General features: G+C 45.8%; 1 protein-coding gene across 11 annotated transcripts in view; it reads left to right on the top strand.

Moving 5' to 3' along the window:
• SLC4A4 (solute carrier family 4 member 4) overlaps positions 1-18,938 on the top strand; it is a 197,194-nt gene that overhangs the window by 36,432 nt on the left and 141,824 nt on the right. For 5 of the 11 annotated variants that reach the window (XM_083458605.1, XM_083458604.1, XM_083458612.1 and 2 more), the window contains exon 2: positions 6,384-6,457. In XM_083458605.1, the coding sequence (XP_083314731.1) occupies positions 6,384-6,457 (74 nt within the window). Of the gene's footprint in view, positions 1-5,637; positions 6,458-18,938 lie in introns of those variants that run through there. The other 6 variants (XM_083458609.1, XM_083458606.1, XM_083458607.1 and 3 more) reach the window with 4 other exon arrangements.

Raw genomic sequence — 18,938 nt, 5'->3', positions numbered from 1 at the left:
AATACATTTGCCATATACTGACATTTGTGATAGCTCCAATGTTATGTCAATATCCGCAATTCAAGGTACAACACTAAGTGTGCTTACCTGGGAGTAAGTCCCGTTGACCTCAGCAGGACTTACTTCTGAGAAGACATACATATGATTGCACTCGGGTTCTTCCTTTTTTTAAAATCAGCTGTTACAAGAACAGGTTGATCTAACAGATTAAATGTTCACTTTTTTTTTTAGTTGTTATGAATGTTTTAAATAAAAATATATAAAGTATTCCCAGCAAGCAAATTTTCAGGCTACTCGCTTTCTGTATTTAAAATTAATAGCAGTGCATTTCTCACTAAGTATGAAATATACTTTTCTGAAAGCCTTTGACATCTTGACATCTTCAAGACTGAACTAGAGCTGTAATTTTTTACCTGGCTGGCATCCATCTGTCTCAGGAGACAATGGAAGGGTTGTGCCTTCAGGGGTAAAGTCAAACCGTTGGGGAGTTAAAGGGCCCCGCTGTAAAAAAATGTGTATTTTCAATGTGGACTTAAAAAGATTATGAAGAGCTCTGCTTCACACAAAAGACCCACCGACCTGGACAGATACTTATGGAAGACCCACTGGCAGGATATGGGGAGATAAAAAACAACAGATCACTTTCTAGATTTATATGAAGAGTTCTGCCAGTATAGCTTCACTGGATGCATTATTTTTATTTTTATTATTTATTATTATTTTGTACCTGTTCCTTCTTCAAGCAGAAAAAAGAAAAGTGTTTCTCAATGGCTGTCAGCGAATAATTGTCCATTTAAACCTAGCACAAGAAGGCCTTTCCTCTGTTGCACAGTTGATTTGCATTAAAAAGCATTTAAAAATATATAAATCTGTAGGCTGTGATGAGACTCTGTAGCCGAAAGGTGGCAGTACCCCATCTGTTTAGCTCCTTTTACTCCTTGGGAGAGAAGCAGCTTAATTTCTGCTCGCATCTGGCTTGGACACACTGATTAACAATTCAAATCCTTCACACTATGAGGGCGAAATTCACGACTGCCTGTTTGCGTGGTTGTCAACCCACAAGTTTCAAACACATATTTTAAGGACATCCAAAGCTACTATTATTAAAAGAGTGCATTAAAGTGGCTTTTAGGGCAGTTGCCCTCATGAGGTGGCATATGAATAAATTTCACGATAAGCGATTGTGGACAATATTAAGGTTCCATCGATCCACACAGCAGCCCTGAAAATGAGCACAACAATTAATAAAAAGCGGATTGAAATAAGACATAACAGCTAGTAGAACGTGGATCGAAATAGTGGGTTCCTGTGCAACTGCTCTCTCCCTCCTTCTCCAGAATGTGTGGCCTCAAAATCCTTCATGGTTTTTAAGCAGACAACCTTTTGCTATCCAGACAATATAAATAGATTTTGTGCAGTAATCAAGGGAGCAATACATGTGCAGAAGATTTCTGTACAGACCAGAAATTCCTCACCATCTGTTCCAGCTGTTGTTCAGCTGAATTTATAACAAGCGACTACTTTGCTGCTTCAAAAGAATTGCATGTGTATGCAGATGCATCAGGTCACATAGCATGTCCATGGCTATAGCCTGCACCAAAAAAATCACCCATCTACTGTTTCGTGGGGCCGCAATGGCACAAAAGCATGGTTACAAAGCACAGATCCACATGGATTCCCAGGGTTTTTGCATTGGGTCACCCCAAACTCACCGTCAAATCACTTGCCTGTGGCCACAGCATGAACCACAAAAATCATACACCTACTGTTTCGTTCAGAATATTTTTTTTCTTGTTTTCCTTCTCTAAAAACTAGGTGCGTCTTATGGTCAGGTGTGTCTTATGGAGCAAAAAATACGGTAATACTAAGCTGTGGTTTGTTAGAGTTGTCCCACAAACAGGTGAAACAAAACATGGTTTAATTTCTCCAAAGTTTGGTTTTTATTGGACAGGTGAACCCACCTGCCTACAGAACCTCTGTCTTGTTGGGATTCAGTCTCAGTTAACTAGCCCCAGACCATGGCAGCCTCCAGACTCAAATAACCCATTGACCCGCTGAAATACAGCTGGGTGTCATAAGCACACAGCCCCGCAAAATCTCCTGATGAGCTCGTCCAGTGGCTTCACGAAGATGTTAATGCCATGATGCGTGCGCTCGTGGGATCCCACAGCACAAATGCCATGGGGCTGAGGAGAAGTCAGAATGCTGCCTTCTGGAATTGGCCCTGTAGGTATGGAGCGGGAACACAGCAAACACAATCAGAGGAACCTCCCAAAACAGTGGAAATCATGTACGAAAAGATCTATCAAACAGCAAGAACTTTGATAATAAACCAAGGCTGATAGTATCAGCTGTCGCCAAGAGAACCAGGAGAATCAACAGGGACATGCTACCCTTCCCCTCTCCTGACTGAGGTCACCCATCAGAGTGACCAAGGCTGTTTGAGCGCTGGTGCCTGAAACAAGATTAGATACACTACTTTCTCCAGGCATCCCTGGAGATGTCCTGCCACCACTGTCTTCAGCATCTTGTCCCTTTTCCCAGAGCACAGCTTTGAGAAGAGGACCGAGGAGATGGGGCCTAATTTTCTGCAAAGTTGAAATGGCAGCTGGCAAATACCATTGTCCTCCATTGCTCCTTTTTTTGCCATTCATTTAGCCATTGTGGAGTGCAGTGTGGGATCAGATTTGGCCTCTTGAGTTCAAGATTCTGATCCCTAGCGTATCGCAATACAGTGGTACCTTGGGTTAAGTACTTAATTTGTTCCAGAGGTCCGTTCTGAACCTGAAACTGTTCTTAACCTGAAGCACCACTTTAGCTAATGGGGCCTCCCGCTGCCACCGCGCCACCGGAGCACAGTTTCTGTTCTCATACTGAAGCAAAGTTCTTAACCCGAGGTACTATTTCTGGGTTAGCGGAGTCTGTAACCTGAAGCGTCTGTAACCTGAGGTACCACTGTATGCAAAGCAGTCCTGCTGTCCGTGGGTTTGAGAAGTATGCAGCACAATCCTACTCGCATCTACTCGGAAGTAAATCCCATTAAGTGGGAATAAAGCTGGCCTGGATTCAGCTGGACAGATGCGATAGTGGAATGCGGCACGCGTCCCACTACTGCAGTTGGACTTTCTCCACTTCTCCTTGCACCTCTGCAAATTGTATTGGGAGTGGGTGGGAGAACCTCCAGAACAGTATGCAGCGGGAGGCGAGGGGAGATTGTTTGGGCTTGTGCTGACGGAACAAGCATAATAGAGCAACGTTGAATTCCTCTCTTGGTGTCTTAGCCAAGCCCCACTTACTACAGCCCAAAGACTGATATCGATGCACAAGAAAGATGAGTCAATGGTCCCCTTTAGTCAGTAGATTGAAGATATGATAGCGTTTGCAATTTATGAATGGGTTGCTAAACAGATGTGGGCTTTGTATGGCAGTTACAATGATATTTGAAATGTGTTTATACAAAACTTAGTAAAGGTAAAGGGACCCCTGACCATTAGGTCCAGTCGTGGCCGACTTGGGCTTTGCGGCTCTCATCTTGCTTTACTGGCCGAGGGAGCCGGCGTACAGCTTCCGGGTCATGTGGCCAGCATGACTAAGCCACTTCTGGCAAACCAGAGCAGCACACAGAAACGCTGTTTACCTTTCCGCCGGAGCGGTACCTATTTATCTACTTGCACTTTGACGTGCTTTCGAACTGCTAGGTTGGCAGAAGCAGGGACCGAGCAACGGGAGCTCACTCCGTCGCGGGGATTCGAACCGCTGACCTTCTGATCTGCAAGTCCTAGGCTCTGTGGTTTAACCCACAGCACCACCCGCGTCCCTATACAAAACTTAGTAGGTTGTAAATAACCACATATTGTTAGTAACACTTTTATATATACCTATGCACTAGATAAGCATATATTAAATTGTGGTTGTTTGCCTATACAGTCATACCTCGGGTTACAGGCACTTCAGATTGCATTTTTTTGGGTTATGGACCCGCCGAAACCCGTATGTACCGGAACAGGTTACTTCCGGGTTTTGGCAGTCACATATGTGCAGAAGCGCCGAATTGCAACCTGTGCATTCACAGACGTGGCACTGCAGGTTGTGAACACTGCAGGCTGCGAACATGCCTCCCACATGGATCACGTTTGCAACCCGAGTGTCCACTGTATAGTGATATATTATAACTTTCCGTTTCATTTCCTTTTCGTGCACTTTTCATTTTTGCTTTATTCTGTGCAACTTTCAATAACTTTCAATAACTTTGAAAGTAACTTTCAAGCAATACACCAAAATCTCCCCCCTCCCTGCCTTGGCGCAAAATCTAGAGAATGTTTATTAGGCCATAAATAAACACCAATATACTGGTATGGTATTTGTATTAGGGAGCAATTTTAACCATGTTCCCCACAAACCTGGTAGCGCTTTGTGGGGGTCTGCCCTGCCACATACAGTAGATGGGACAGAAAATGACCAGGGATGGGGGGGCAGGCAGATCTCTGCATCATCCTGTAGCTGCCATTGTAATCAGGCCCAGATTGGGTCTGATCCCGTCACATCATGGCAGAGGGGCCAGCTTTCAATCCAATGGATTCTGGGCTGCCTCTGGGCTTCCCTCTGGGGAAGCTCCATTTTTTTGGGGGGGGGGGTTGGTCCTCACCAGTGGCACTTCCACTTGCCCACAGATTCAGTGTGTGGAGGGAGACACTCCCATCCTGTCGATCAACAACTCCCGCCCAGCGCAATGATGGTTCATTTATTATTATTATTTATTGTATTGTATCCTACCTTTCCCCAGCTAAGGAGCTCAGCAGGTGGCGTCCCCCTCCCATGTAATCCCACAAGAACCCTATGAGGTAGGCTGGGCTGAGGGGCAATGACCTGCCTAAAGGTCACCTGGTGGCCGAGTGGGGATTTGAACCCAAGTCCTAGCCAAGCACTTTAACCATCACCCCACAGTGGCCATCTCTGGGTTGCTCTGCCCATCTGCTAGCCTAACATCAATTAAATTCGCCAACAACAACAATTTATTTATTTGTATCCCGCACATCTGAATGAGTTGCCCCAGCCACTCTGGGCAGCTTCCGAACATAGTACAGTGGTACCTCGGGTTAAGTACTTAATTCGTTCCGGAGGTCCGTTCTTAACCTGAAACTGTTCTTAACCTGATGCACCACTTTAGCTAATGGGGCCTCCTGCTGCCGCTGCTTCGCTGCTGCACGATTTCTGTTCTTATCCTGAAGCAAAGTTCTTAACCCAAGCTACTATTTCTGGGTTACTGGAGTCTGTAACCTGAAGCGTATGTAACCCGAGGTACCACTGTAAAACCTTAAACCCTAAAAAGCTTCCCTATACAGGACTGCCTTCAGATGTCTCCTAATATATAATTGCTCATCTCCTTGACATCCTTCCACAGGGAGGGCGCCACTACCGAGAAGGCCCTCTGCCTGGTTCCCTGTAGCTTCACTTCTTGCAGTGTGGGAACTGCCAGAAGGCCGTCGGTGCTGGACCTCGGTGTCCTAGTAAAATCTCTATGCCCGACACATGAAGCATTCTTTCTTTCTATGCACACATGCTTGTAGGAGAACGGGAAGTGTCTCTTCTGGGAAACCTTTTAAGCCAGTTGTTGTTTTTAAAAGGGAGGGGGAAAAATAAATCAATGAATGGAATTGAATAACTGTTGCAGCCTCATTAACGTTTTTATTTGTGATAAGGGGATGGAGGGAATCGACAAGATACGCGTGCTTGAGAGGGAGGGAACTGGAGAAGAACGATAGGTGGGTGACCGTCCGAGATATGCAAATGAGCCTGGCGCTGTGACTTGCTGGAGCTTGCTGGTCCCTGGATAATCCTCAGATGTCAGATTTCCGTAAGGCTAACATGTGACACGCAGCTTTGCCTCGCAGTGAAGAAGTGTGCTTTGCTGGTATTAAGGGGGCTGGCAGGAGGATCGGCCCCGTCTGTGGGTTTGCACGCATCTGCTGCCGCCTTTTGCTAGACGATGCGCGCCTCTCTGTGGACAGCTACCTTGCGTGGGGGTTCTTTTAAACGTGAATGCTTCTGCCAGCGGCTCTAGCCCCTCTTCCTCTTTGCGGCATCTCTTTAATTAAAAAGAAAAGGAAGGAGAAGACAAAAGCCTTCTAGTTGCAAGCACCCTTTCCTCCTCTCCCACCTGCCCCGTCTTGCGATGCCCCGTCGAGATTAGGAGCTGAGCGCCGTGGGACCCGTGGGGGGGGGGAGCTCCATGAAGGAGTGGCGAGCCCAGAGTGAAAAGCGACCCTGCTCTCTTGTAACATGAACAATAGCCTGCAAGTGAATCTGCCCAGGAGCTGGGCCACTTCGAGCAGCTCCCTCCAGGAGAAGTCTGAACACTCTTTCTTCCTTTTCTACTACTACAGGATGGAGGATGAGGCGGTCTTGGACAGAGGGGCCTCTTTCCTGAAGCATGTGTGCGACGACGAGGAGGTGGAAGGTAAGGAACTGTCCTTCGTTTCTTTGTGTCTTGGTTTCGTGAATGGATGAAAGGTTGCCCCTTTCATGATCCAGAGGCATTGTGGGTTGGGGAAGTCTCCTTACTGGCTGAACTGCACTTGGGAATGAATGGGGAGCGTTCATTAATAATGGAGAGTTTTGTTTTGAGAATGTCTATGGGGTGTTTCTGAGTGCCACGGTTTTTCCACGCTTCCGAGTTAATGCATACTTGGTTCTCATGCAGTTTTGGCTTTTGATGTGTGGAATACTTATCGGTGCTTAGCGAATCGCTGCTCCGCAAAGGATAATGCAGACGGCAAGGCGTTTAGCGAGCCTGATGCTAAACGAGGCCGGCAGAGCTGGCTCTGAAAGGGAGGCCTTGGAGGGGGGCAGAGGCGGGGCCCTCTCTAAGAGGATCACTTCTTTTCTTTCCTGAGGGATTCTTTCAGATCAGGGCACGACTTTTCATGACGGAAGGCTTTCTCTCCAGTCCCCTCCCACTTAAAACTTCACCGAGCAGAGCGGCAGAGAAGTTTTCCCTTTTCCCTTTCCACAAAGGCAGAAAGGAAGCATACCTGTCAATCTGCAAAACGTTTTTTAGTGCCACGCATTGGTAGATTTTTCGCATGACTCTTGAAAGCTCCTGGAGAGAGGGGTAGCGTTTTCAGATTCCATGGGCCAGCTTTTAACTTTGGATTTGCATGGAAGCCAGTCCATTGAGTTCAGTGCGGGCTTGTGGACACATGAAGTTCCTGCAGGGAAAAATTAGTAATCCCCCCCCCCAAAAAAAAAACAACTTCTGGGAAGGCTCAGTTGCTGAAAATATTCCTGTTGTGAGTTCATTTGCTTTTTAACAAACAAAAAACTTAAAACTGATTTCATTATCTGTTTCTCATGGGTTTAAAAGCCCAGAGTCAATTCCAAACTAGCTCTGGTGGGCAGTCAGAGTTTGGGGAACATCTCTAGTAACACCATTTAGAAAATTTATTTATTTATTTATTTATTCATTATCTTTTCTGTTGTGGATACTCATACCAATTGCCTTTACTTCAGCAATTTTATTTCTTTATTTATTTGAAAAAGCTTTCATGCTTAGAATGACTTGTTTTGCCAAATGGGTTGACAGAACGAGGGATATACTGCGAGCGACATTTTCCTGCGCTGGCAAAACATGCACGCTGAAATATGAGATTTGACAGTATTATGATAACATTTGCACCCTGTCCTTCCTCTAAGGAATGCAGGCTGCTGTTCGTGGGATTGCCTCGTTTTATTATGATAGCAACTTTGAGAGACAGCTTAAGGCTAGATTGGGCAGCCTTCCTGAAGGCACCAGAAGAGCGAGGCCTTGTAATTACAGACAAAGTGGGTGGGGTCCCTTGCAAGACCCTGTCCTTAGGTTGACCCCAAGGTGAGTCCCCTCCAGCAACTCCACTGGGCCCAGACTTTTCATAGATGCTGCCTCCCGCAACATGCTCACTTGGCAGAGAGCAGTAGGACTTTCCTTTATGTATCACTGAATCCCAGAGCTGGAAGGGACCCTGAGGGCCACCTACTGCAACCCCTTGAAATGCAGGAATCTCAGTTAAAGCATCCATGCCAGATGGCCACCTAACCTCTGCTTAAAAACCTCCAAGGAAGGAGAGTCCACCATCAAACAGCTATTTCTGTCAGAAAGTTCTTCCTGATGTTTAGTTGAAATCTCCTTTTTTTGTGTGTAACTTGAATCAATTGGTTTGGGTCTTACCCTCCAGAGCAGGAGAAAACAAGCTTGCTCCGCCCTCCATGTGACAGCCCTTGCGATATTTGAAGATGTTATTGTATCTCCTCTGAACCTCCTCTTTTCCAGGCTAAACAGACTCCATCATCCCTAACTAATCACCAAATGAGTCCAGAACATCTGGGAAGTCACAGTTTCCCCACAACCCTGTTAAAAGGGCATAGGATGTCAATCAAATAAACCACAGGCTGGTTTTCCTTAAGTGCCACCAAAGCAGCGTTTATAAAACCCACTGGAAGGCAAACCTCAGTTTTGGGGCTCCTCTTCAGTCTTTTAATTCGGGTGTGGGGAACTGGACCCTACTGTATCCTTATTTCCACACACACCTTTTGGCCAAATTTGACAGGTGGGTGGACTCACCCACATGCTGACAATCAGCTGATCGTTGGTGGTTGGGAAACCTTATGTGCCACATCTACAAAGTGTTGCTGATGTTTGGGGAAGTCCTATGTGTAGCACTTCAAGGGCACTGACTGTCAGCTGATTGTTGCTGTTCACCTACCAGGCTTATGGTAGTGAGAAGTTCCTACCAAAGTGAACACCTGCGCACTGCTTTTCCTCACAGGGGCTGCTACTCCTTGAGGAAATGTACCTTCTTGGTTGCCCGGAAGATGCTGTTTCTCTGGTCCTTTCACCTATGTGCCGATATTTTGGAAACTTGAATATCCTCCTTCATAATAAGAATTTCATTATTTATATCCCCCCATCTGACTGGGTTGCCCCATCCACTCTGGGCAGCTTCCAATGTGTATAAAAACATAATAAAACATGACACGTTAAAAGACTTCCCTATACAGGGCTGCCTTCAGATGTCTTCAGAAAGTCATGTAATTGGTTATCTCCTTGTCATCTGATGGGAGAGTGTTCCATAAGGAGGGTGCCACTACCGAGGAGGCCCTCTGCCTGGTTCCCTGTAGCTTTACTTCTTGCAGTGATGGAACCAGCAGAAGACCCTTGGAGGAGGACCTCAGTGTCAGGGTTTATTTTATTTTATTTATACCCCGTCCTCCCCTGCCAAGACTGGGCTCAGGGTGGCTGAGAGCCAGTGTGGTGTAGTGGTTAAGAGTGGTAGTCTCGTAATCTGGGGAACTGGGTTCGCATCTCCGCTCCTCCACATGCAGCTGCTGGGTGACCTTGGGCCAGTCACACTTCTCTGAAGTCTCTCAGCCCCACTCACCTCACAAAGTGTTTGTTGTGGGGGAGGAAGGGAAAGGAGAATGTTAGCCGCTTTGAGACTCCTTAAAGGGAGTGAAAGGCGGGATATCAAATCCAAACTCTTCTTCTTCTTCTTCTTCTTCTTCTATCATCAGATATAAAAACAGTTGATTAAAATACAACTTAAAAACAAGATTAAAATGCAGCCTCATTTCAGTGGAAACCCAGATCAAAAACTGTTTGGGGGGAGAAAACATCAAATCTTCACCAAGGCCAACTATCCAGACTGGTCGTACGTGGGCCAGAAAAAAAGCCAGGGAAGTCCCCAAATAGGGGTTCCATCACAGAAGGAATAGGAAAGAGGGGGAGGGGATCAGGCTGGTTCCAAGCCAAAGGCCAGGCGGAACAACTCTTACAGGCCCTGCGAAAAGAAATCAGATCCCGCAGGGCCCTGGTCTCATGAGACAGAGCGTTCCACCAGGCCGGAGCCAGTGTTGAAAAGGCCCTGGCCCTGGTTGAGGCTAATCTGACTTCCTTAGGGCCCGGGACCTCTAGAGTGTTGCTATTTATGGACCTTAAGGTCCTCCACGGGGCATACCAGGAGAGGGTCCTAGGCCGCAAAGGGCTTTAAAGGTCAAAACCAGCACCTTAAACCTGACCCTGTACTCCACGTTGAATGATGGTGATGGAGACACTCCTTCGGGTTTACAGGGCGGAGGCTGTCTAGGGCTTTAAAGGTCAGCAACAACACTTTGAAATGTGCTTGGAAATATCCTTCCTTAGAAACACTTTCCTCTGGAGCCCACCTTGTTGATAGCTTGTTCCTTTCTGAACTTGAATGTCCCATTGTTGGCTCCTGCCTTCCGAAGGGGTTTTAGTCCTCGTCCTCACACATGGTCCCTTCTGAATTAGAGTAAAAGTGTTCAGAGAGGTTCCAGGCCTGGTTCTTAACAGAGAGTGTCATGGCAGGAGCAAGTTTACCCCTCCTTGGCTTCTTGGTACATTCCTTCCTTGAGAGGCCAAATAGTCTTAAATCCTGAACTTGGTGGAGCTTCAGATGTGTTTTACAAGATAAAACATTTTTGCCCTAAGAAATGGAAAGCATTTCAGAGCTCCACCTTTATCCTTTCGAGATAAGCCCTTTGGCTCAGCAAACGTGAATTCCTGTGAAAGTTGTGGCAGCCTCTATGACTTCATAGGGGAGTGGAGAAATCGAGATTTCTCATCTGACAGCTCAATTACTGGAATTTTAAAGGAAGCAGGAAGAGGGTCCCGGAGGGCTTGTCCATTCATATATTTTTTTGTACCTGTAATAGACAGATGTTCAGCAGTTGCTCAGATTTTCTGTCTGGAGGGTTAATTAGAACACTCTGCAGGATGGAAAATGGATTAACATGACTCCCATTAACGCAGATGGAAGTTAGCCACAAATTATGAGCAATTTTTGTGTGTATAGTGCATTCATCAGACTGAGTGCTTTAGAGATAAGTTTATCTTACTTGCCTTCTCAGCAACTGCAGGGGATTATTGTTTCTCTGTGGCTCCAATTCACGATGTTGAATGCAATATTGGAGTTGGGGCTGCCTCCATCTTTTTCTGGTGTTGTAATTAGGGGCTGGATTCTAGGCCAAATCCTGTCTCTGGAGGACAAGAGAACTGTGTGAAACTAAGTGACAACAGGCAAGCCTGGGGTGGAATGGGAGAAAGGACCATTTGACCTCCACCTCTTATTTTCATTCACAAAATAGCCATCATAGTTGCTGACCAGGAACATGCTGTCTGGACCTGAAACGTTGCATTTAGAAAGCCGGTAGCAAGCTTTTCTTCATGGAAACGACTTTCCTTTAAAAAATCCAAACTCCTGTCCTACTGTCTACATTTCCTGTTTTTATTTTAAACATTTAGGGATTCTAGAGTTCCAGTATCACAGGTTAAGTAAGACTGCTGTTGCAAAACCTTTAGGTACAGGCAATAATCATGACATGTCAGGAACAAAAAATGGTAAGTCCAACATTAGACAATACACACCATCGTTTCAGACAGAAACAATACCCCCCACAGTTTAACAAGCTATAGATTGTTTAATTGGTCAAAGGCAGGGGTCAGCAAACTTTTTCAGCAGGGGGCCGGTCCACTGTCCCTCAGACCTTGTGGGGGGCCGGACTGTATTTTGGGGAAAAAAGAAGAACGAATTCCTATTCCCCAGAAATAACCCAGAGATGCATTTTAAATAAAAGGACACATTCTACTCATGTAAAAACACGCTGATTCCTGGACCGTCCATGGGCCGGATTTAGAAGGCGATTGGGCCGGATCTGGCCCCCGGGCCTTAGTTTGCCTACCCATGGTCAAAGGCCTGGGAGAAGAGGAATGCTTTGCTTGGCGCTTAAAGATATGTAAGCCCCCCAGGGGAAAGAGCCACTGCAGAAAAGGCTCTGTATGTTGTTGTTATTGTTTGTTAATATGTTATGTATTTTCGTGGTGTTATGTTGCAAACCGCCCTGTAATCCTTAGATGAAGGGTGGTATAGAAATTTAACAAAAAATAAACAAAAAAAGCAAAAAGAAAATGGTGCTGTCAAAAGCCAGGAAAATGCACCCAGAGTTGGAAGATAGGCTTCTGCATCTCCCTCCCCATACCCTATTGTGGTCCCCCTGTAATGAAAGCCTTTATATATATATATATATATATATATATATATATATATATATATGCAGGTTTTGGTGTCTTCGGGTGTCTTCCCGTGTAAGAGTTGGGGTGTCTAGGCGACGTTTCGACGAGGTCTCACTCGTCATCTTCAGGCTGGTGCTTTCGGCTTCTTGTTACTGGAACAGAGCAGGATCTCAGTGTTTGAGTTCCTATAAATACTGTTGAGGGGGTGTGGTGTATAGCCTCCAACGTTCTGGGCAGAGAGGAAGTTCCCAGGTTAGTATGCCTTTTCTTCTTTTGTTCCTTAATTACTTGAGGGATATCTTGAGTGATTTCTTGAGTGATATTCTGAGTACCACTTAGGTGGGTCATTAGGTGTGGATTAGTTGCTAAAGCTTTCGTGTCTTGACCTCTTGAGCTTGTGAAGAGTTTTTCTGAGAAGATGGCTGTACTGCACTTAGTTGTGCTCTGGCTTGGCTTCGTGTATAGGGGCGAGCTGTGGTTTTGTGCCCTGTGCCAGCCAGATCTGTGTAGGGATTGCAGGGGGGTGCAGCATCCGGAGGTGCCACTATGGTTTGGCTACTGGATGGTGTCTGTAATTTATCTGTGGAGAGGGTCTGGGTTTGGGTCTGGTGTGGTTGATTGGTGATGGCGTTCTGTGTGCCTCTGGTTCTGGTGTCGGTTTTTGTGGGGAGGGCTAATTTCCAGATGTCTGGCAGGCGGGACGTGTCGTCACGCTTGTTCATGTTGTGAGGGTGTTTCTCTATCTCGATGGCTTCCATGATTATTCTCTTGTGGTGATGTTCCATGTTAAAGAGCAATTTGGAATCTGCAAAATTAATTTCGTGTCCTGTTTCTTTCATGTGTTGGAAAAGAGAGGAAGTTTTTTCTTCTTTTTTGACGGCATTCTTGTGTTCTGCGATACGTGCATTTATTCGTCTGTTTGTTTGTCCAATGTACGTGGCTGGGCAGACTTTGCAGGGTATTTCATAGACCCCTTGGTTTTCCAACTGGATTTTATCTTTGGGGTTTCTGAGGATATTGGCTATTTTCTGGTTGGTGCAAAAGGCTGTTTTGATATTGTGTTTATGGAGGATTTTGCTAATTTTATCTGTAGTGCCCTTGATATAAGGAAGGAGGGCCATGCCATTGTTTTCTTCTGTGTCTTGGTTTTTGGGGGGTGTTTCTTTTTGGAAGAAGTGGTACTCAGAATATCACTCAAGAAATCACTCAAGATATCCCTCAAGTAATTAAGGAACAAAAGAAGAAAAGGCATACTAACCTGGGAACTTCCTCTCTGCCCAGAACGTTGGAGGCTATACACCACACCCCCTCAACAGTATTTATAGGAACTCAAACACTGAGATCCTGCTCTGTTCCAGTAACAAGAAGCCGAAAGCACCAGCCTGAAGATGACGAGTGAGACCTCGTCGAAACGTCGCCTAGACACCCCAACTCTTACACGGGAAGACACCCGAAGACACCAAAACCTGCATTCCTGTACCCGTGAAAATCTACGAAAGCATATATATATATATATATATATATATATATATATATATATATATATATATTGGGGGGGGGCGTTAAATAGAAGCTCAGAAAAATTCAGTGTGGCCCAATTTCAAATTGCAGCCCTACCTTTAAAATCTTGCCTTTTTAAAGTAGGATCCAAGTCGCACTTGCTTGATCAGAGCAGGGATCATGGCAACGCAAGCCTGATGGCTTCTCTAACCTCTCACACTCGCAAAGGAAGAAAAGCAGATTAGATGCCTGGGAGTGCGACTCTAGCAACAGGTTTACAAGCGATGAATGAAAGGACTGCCCCAATCCCCTCAGAAGTGCTTTTCTATCTCTGCCTTGACTACATCGCAATGGTTGCTCCTCAGCTTCCAGTTTAAGGGGCCAACTCTGACATGTAGCTCCTCAGTGTAGGAAGCTGCCTTATGCACAGTCCCAACTAGCTCAGTATTATTATTATTATTAATACTACACAATATTAAGAAGCAGTTTTAAACAACTTGCAATCACAAAATAAGGTGGGTGCTAAAAATATTCACCTCAACTTATGTAAGGTAGCCTTCCTTACATTTACTCAGGCTGGGGATAGGATGGAGGTGTGTAATGAGTTAGTGACAACACTAACTTAAGTTTTAGATATAGGGGTTTAGGGGTGGGTGGTGTTTTTTTGGATGAGTGTTTTTTGTTGTTGCTTTTTTTTGGTATTGAACCCTGCTCGAATCTTGTATATATGCCAACAAAAGTTTGATAAGGGACGCGGGTGGCGCTGTGGTCTAAACCACTGAGCCCTAGGGTTTGCTGATCAGAGGGTCGGCGGTTTGAATCCCTGTGATGGGGTGAGCGCCTGTTGTTCAGTCCCTGCTCCTGCCCACCTAGCAGTTCGAAAGCACGTCAAGTGCAAGTAGATAAACAGGTACCACTCCGGCGGGAAGGTAAACCGTGTTTCCGTGCACTGCTCTGGTTTGCCAGAAGCGGCTTAGTCACGCTGGCCACATGACCCGGAAGCTGTCTGCGGACAAACGCCAACTCCCTCAGCCTATAGAGCGAGATGAGCGCTGCAACCCCCGAGTCGTCCGCAGCTGGACTTAACTGTCAGGGGTACCTTTACCTTTTTAAAAGTTTGAGAATCTGAAAATCTAAACCTCAAGTGGCAAATATCAGGGAAAAGCGGCATGTGTTTAGTATTATCTGGTAGCTGCACAACGAAGGCATCAGGCACACCTCTGTGGGAAGGGAGTTCTGCAGGTTAGGGGCTACCACAGAGAAGGCCCTATCCCAGGCCTCCCCTCCCTGAGCCTCTAACAGTGAAGGAACTACCTGGAGAGCCCCCTCTGCTAATCTCATCACACGAGAGGGTCTGTAGGGATGGGGGTGGTCTTTCAGATATTGGTCCATCTAGTTCAGTATTGTCTACACTGGCTGGCAGTGGCTCTTCAGGGTTTCAAGACAGAGTCTTTCCCTTTCTGGAGATTCCAGGAATTGAACCTGGGAACTTCTGTGGATAGAACAAGCATGAATGTATTACAGATCAAGCGTTGTGCAAGCCACAGTTTGGTGCTACATGGGTGTAACATGGGAAGTAGTTCTGTGTCTTTGTAAGAAATGGGGTGAGAGAGGCATGCGTTTTGTTTTGGAGCACAGGGTTTAAACTGGTCAGGTGGGTCAGAAAAGCTGTCCCCTGACCTTCCCCTCTCTTCCCCTCCTCCCTTTAGTATCAGACCGTCTTGCAAGCCAAAGTCTTCTGGCGTGTTCTTGCATGTCACGAAAGTCTTCAGAGGTCATTTATATAAAAGATTACACTGGCCTTTGGAAGACACTTGCGTTTCAAAGACCTGATTAGAAATGATCAGGCTATTCTGCTGTCGCATACTTGATAAGACGTGCCCCCCCCTTCTTATCCTTTTCATTGTCCATAAAAGGTTTAATTATAACTTTGAGATAAGTGCTGAATCCCCACTTAGATTTCCCAGTCTCGATAAGCTAGAGAACTTGTGAAATAAGGGTTAGTGGAAGCTGGTGGTTCTGATATGATTTATATAACCCAGGGGTGGAGGGATGGACTCCCTGGATTATTCATCAGCCTTTTGTGCCCCCTCCACTGCTTCAGCCTCGGAGTTTGAACTGCTTCCTGTCACAGGCTCTTTCTACTCACTAAACCCTGTTGCCCTTTCAGCATCTGGCCCTTCCTCCCAATCTTCTCCCTCTGACCTTTCCTCTGTGTCCCACCACCAATCCCCTGGCTCTGAGCCTTCCTCCTCTGGGGTTTCCCTTGGGGGTTCCCCGGCTGGTGCCTTCCACCACTCCTCTTTGTCCAGCCAGTCCCTGACAGCCATGTTGGCTGGGGCAGATGGGAGTTGGAGTACCAACATCTGGAAGGCCAAAGGTTCCCTGTTCTCTAGACGAGCACTGGGGAGAAGAATGAACCATGTGCGATCATGTAGACCAAGGAGACCAGCCACGAGTTCCCTTCCTAGCATAACCTCATGAGACTACTTTTCAAGGATGGGCTTGAGCCAATGCACTACAGTCCCAACCATCCAATCTTCATCCTCACAAGGTGACATGGAAGGATCAAAAGCTTCAAGGCAGCGGTTCTCAACCTGTGGGTCCCCAGATGATGTTGGACTACAACTCCCATCATCCCTGAGCTCTGGCCTTGCTAGCTAGGGGTGATGGGAGTTGTAGTTCAACAACATCTGGGGACCCACAGGTTGAGAAAGGCTGTTCTAAGGGGACCAACAGAGACACTCCTCCTATATAGCCCCTTCCAGAGGCAATCTACTAGGGCAGGCCCATCCAGCTCCCAAGAGACTGCAATCTACTCCCAGTGTAAAAAAACCCCTGGAAGTGATCTACCCATTGTCATTGAGGATTGACCAGAATTGTTGAGCTTTTTTGGGGGAGACAAAGAGTTGTTGATCTTCTTTTGGGGGGAGCAGAGTTGCTCGGCTTTTTAGGGGGGAGACTACAATTGTTCAGCTTTTTGGGGGCAAGGAAAAGTTGTTGAGTTTCTTTTGGGAATACCACAGCTGTTGAGCTTCTTTTGGGGAGAATCAAATACTTTGTTCATCTCAAACTCCGCCAATAACAAACGCTCGAAAAACATATTCAACAGCGCAATAAGAAAACATAAAACAGTGCTCATTTTACGTGGTGGAGGGACAGAGTGAGAGGGACGGGGGCTGGAAACAATCATTCAAAAAATTTTCTACACCTGCGATTGATAAGGAGCCAGCGATTGACCGGGATCACCAGGGGATCTACCTGTTGACCGGGTTGAACATGTCTGTACTAGGGTGATGAAGGTCTCAAAACCAGGCCCAAGGCCTGAATACATCCAAAACAGTGAGTTTACCTGATGCCTCCAGCACAGAAAAGAGAAAATGAACATTAGTTTGCTCTAGCTGCTGATTACAGAATTCTCAGTTCCTCTCCAGCTGCTCTCTCTCTCTCCAGCTTTTTAGCTAGAGGGCTCTCTGGCCCCACCTTGGCAACTTCTCACAGTTTGTCAGGTTTTGCTTTTGTTTTTTTGGCTGCAGTTTGTGGCTGGCATAACCTAATTCCCATGCCTCTCAGCCAACTCTTCTCTCCGTCTCAGCTTTGGGGAAGCCACCTGCCAGTCTTCGATCTTCAGATAGTCAGCTCAAGTGCTTCGCTCTAAATCATCCTGACCTCGTGCCCACTGAATGTTTGGGACTACAGCTCCCATCAACCAAAGCCATCTGGCAAAGCCTGGTCCAAATTTTACACCCTTCCTGAATTTCAAAATGTTAATACCACCTTTGAAATGCCAATATATAGTCCTTGTTGGTGACTTGCATGTCTTCAACTCTGATGTGTTTCATCTGCCCCAAATTCTTCTGCTCTCCAGGGTTAGACCTTTTTGTCTTTTGCTTATGGTTCCTATGCCCAGAATTCCCCTCCCAGGTTGACCTGCATAATTCTACTTGTCCCTTTCTTTTATTTCATATACAGTATATTATTTATATAATATACAAAAGATTGTGTCCCACCTTTCCAGTGCCTCTTTGCCACTCAGTGTGGCTCACAAGTGCTTAGAGTCACAATACAACAATAAAAATAACATGAAAATGCAGCAACAAAATACAAAACATAAGCAACAACCAATACAGTGGTACCTCACATTAAGTACTTAATTCATTCCAGAGGTCTGTTCTTAACCTGAAACTGTTATTAACCTGAAGCACCACTTTAGCTAATGGGGCCTCCCGCTGCTGCTGCACTGCTGCTGCGCGATTTCTGTTCTCATCCTGAAGCAAAGTTCTTAACCCAAGGTACTATTTCTGGGTTAGTGGAGTCTGTAACCTGAAGCCTATGTAACCCGAGGTACCACTGTAATTGTTCATTTTTAATTATTGCATCTGTCCTTTGCTTTATACATTAGAAAAGGTCTCAGAGCAGCTCAAGAGAATGAAATAAAATGACTAAAAGCATTTGAAAACAAAAAATTTGAAAACAATGAAAAATTCAAATTTCATAAAATGCTCATTAAAAGGTCTTTCCCACCACATTAAAAGATGAGCAGTGCTGTAGGAGGCAACTTGACTACCAAAGGTGTGAATTAAAAGGCACCTAAAAACTCACACCTTTGGCGCCTGGTGTGTCTCCCTGGAGAGAGCATCCGACAGACAAGATCTCTTCTATTCCCACTCCCAAACCGATTGTTTCCACGAAACCTTAGCTCTTCCCTCCCACCCCAGAAGAAAACCAAAGCATGTGCAATTGCACTTGTACACACCAATCCCCTGTTACCTTCCCATCCCTCCCTCCTCGTCAGCCCTTTAGTTAATTTCCTTAACTGCTGAAATTTGGATTGTAAGCTCCTTGGGGCAGGGGACTCAATATGTTCCCCCGCATCTTTCAACCTACAACATGTCAATGGATAAATAATAAGGGATGCATTTTGCGGCAAGCCTGACATTGAGCTAGGGATGAAAAGATGAGCGCAGGGTGCCTCTCAGGACAGCCGCATTACGTGCCATTGAAAATCAGAGTTGGCAGGATCAAATCTGCAAGGCACATTCAGTAGAAAACTGGTGCCGTCCTTTGGTTGTTGGAGCAGCAGTTGCTACCTCTGATGAATTGTTTTAATGCCGCGGTCAGCTTGATAATAGAAACACATCATAGTAAGCCTGTAGTCCTAATACTTTAATATGCTGCCAACAGAACTAGACAATCTCTTTAATCCCTCGATCACATGTGCACCAGTGCAGCTTTTTGTAGCATGAATCTGAAGTTGTGTGTGTGCGCATTACTTTCCTGCTCTCCCCGTATTCTGCAGAAGAGAGAAAAATCACAGTATTGCTTTAGGTGCTTCAGTAAGAGAAACAAGACAGAGAGAATGGGTTTTCTGCTC

The sequence above is a fragment of the Podarcis liolepis genome, assembly GCF_965112155.1.
Source record: "Podarcis liolepis genome assembly, chromosome: 9".
Taxonomy (NCBI): Eukaryota; Metazoa; Chordata; class Lepidosauria; order Squamata; family Lacertidae; genus Podarcis; species Podarcis liolepis.
This window is presented reverse-complemented; position numbering and strand designations above follow the sequence as displayed.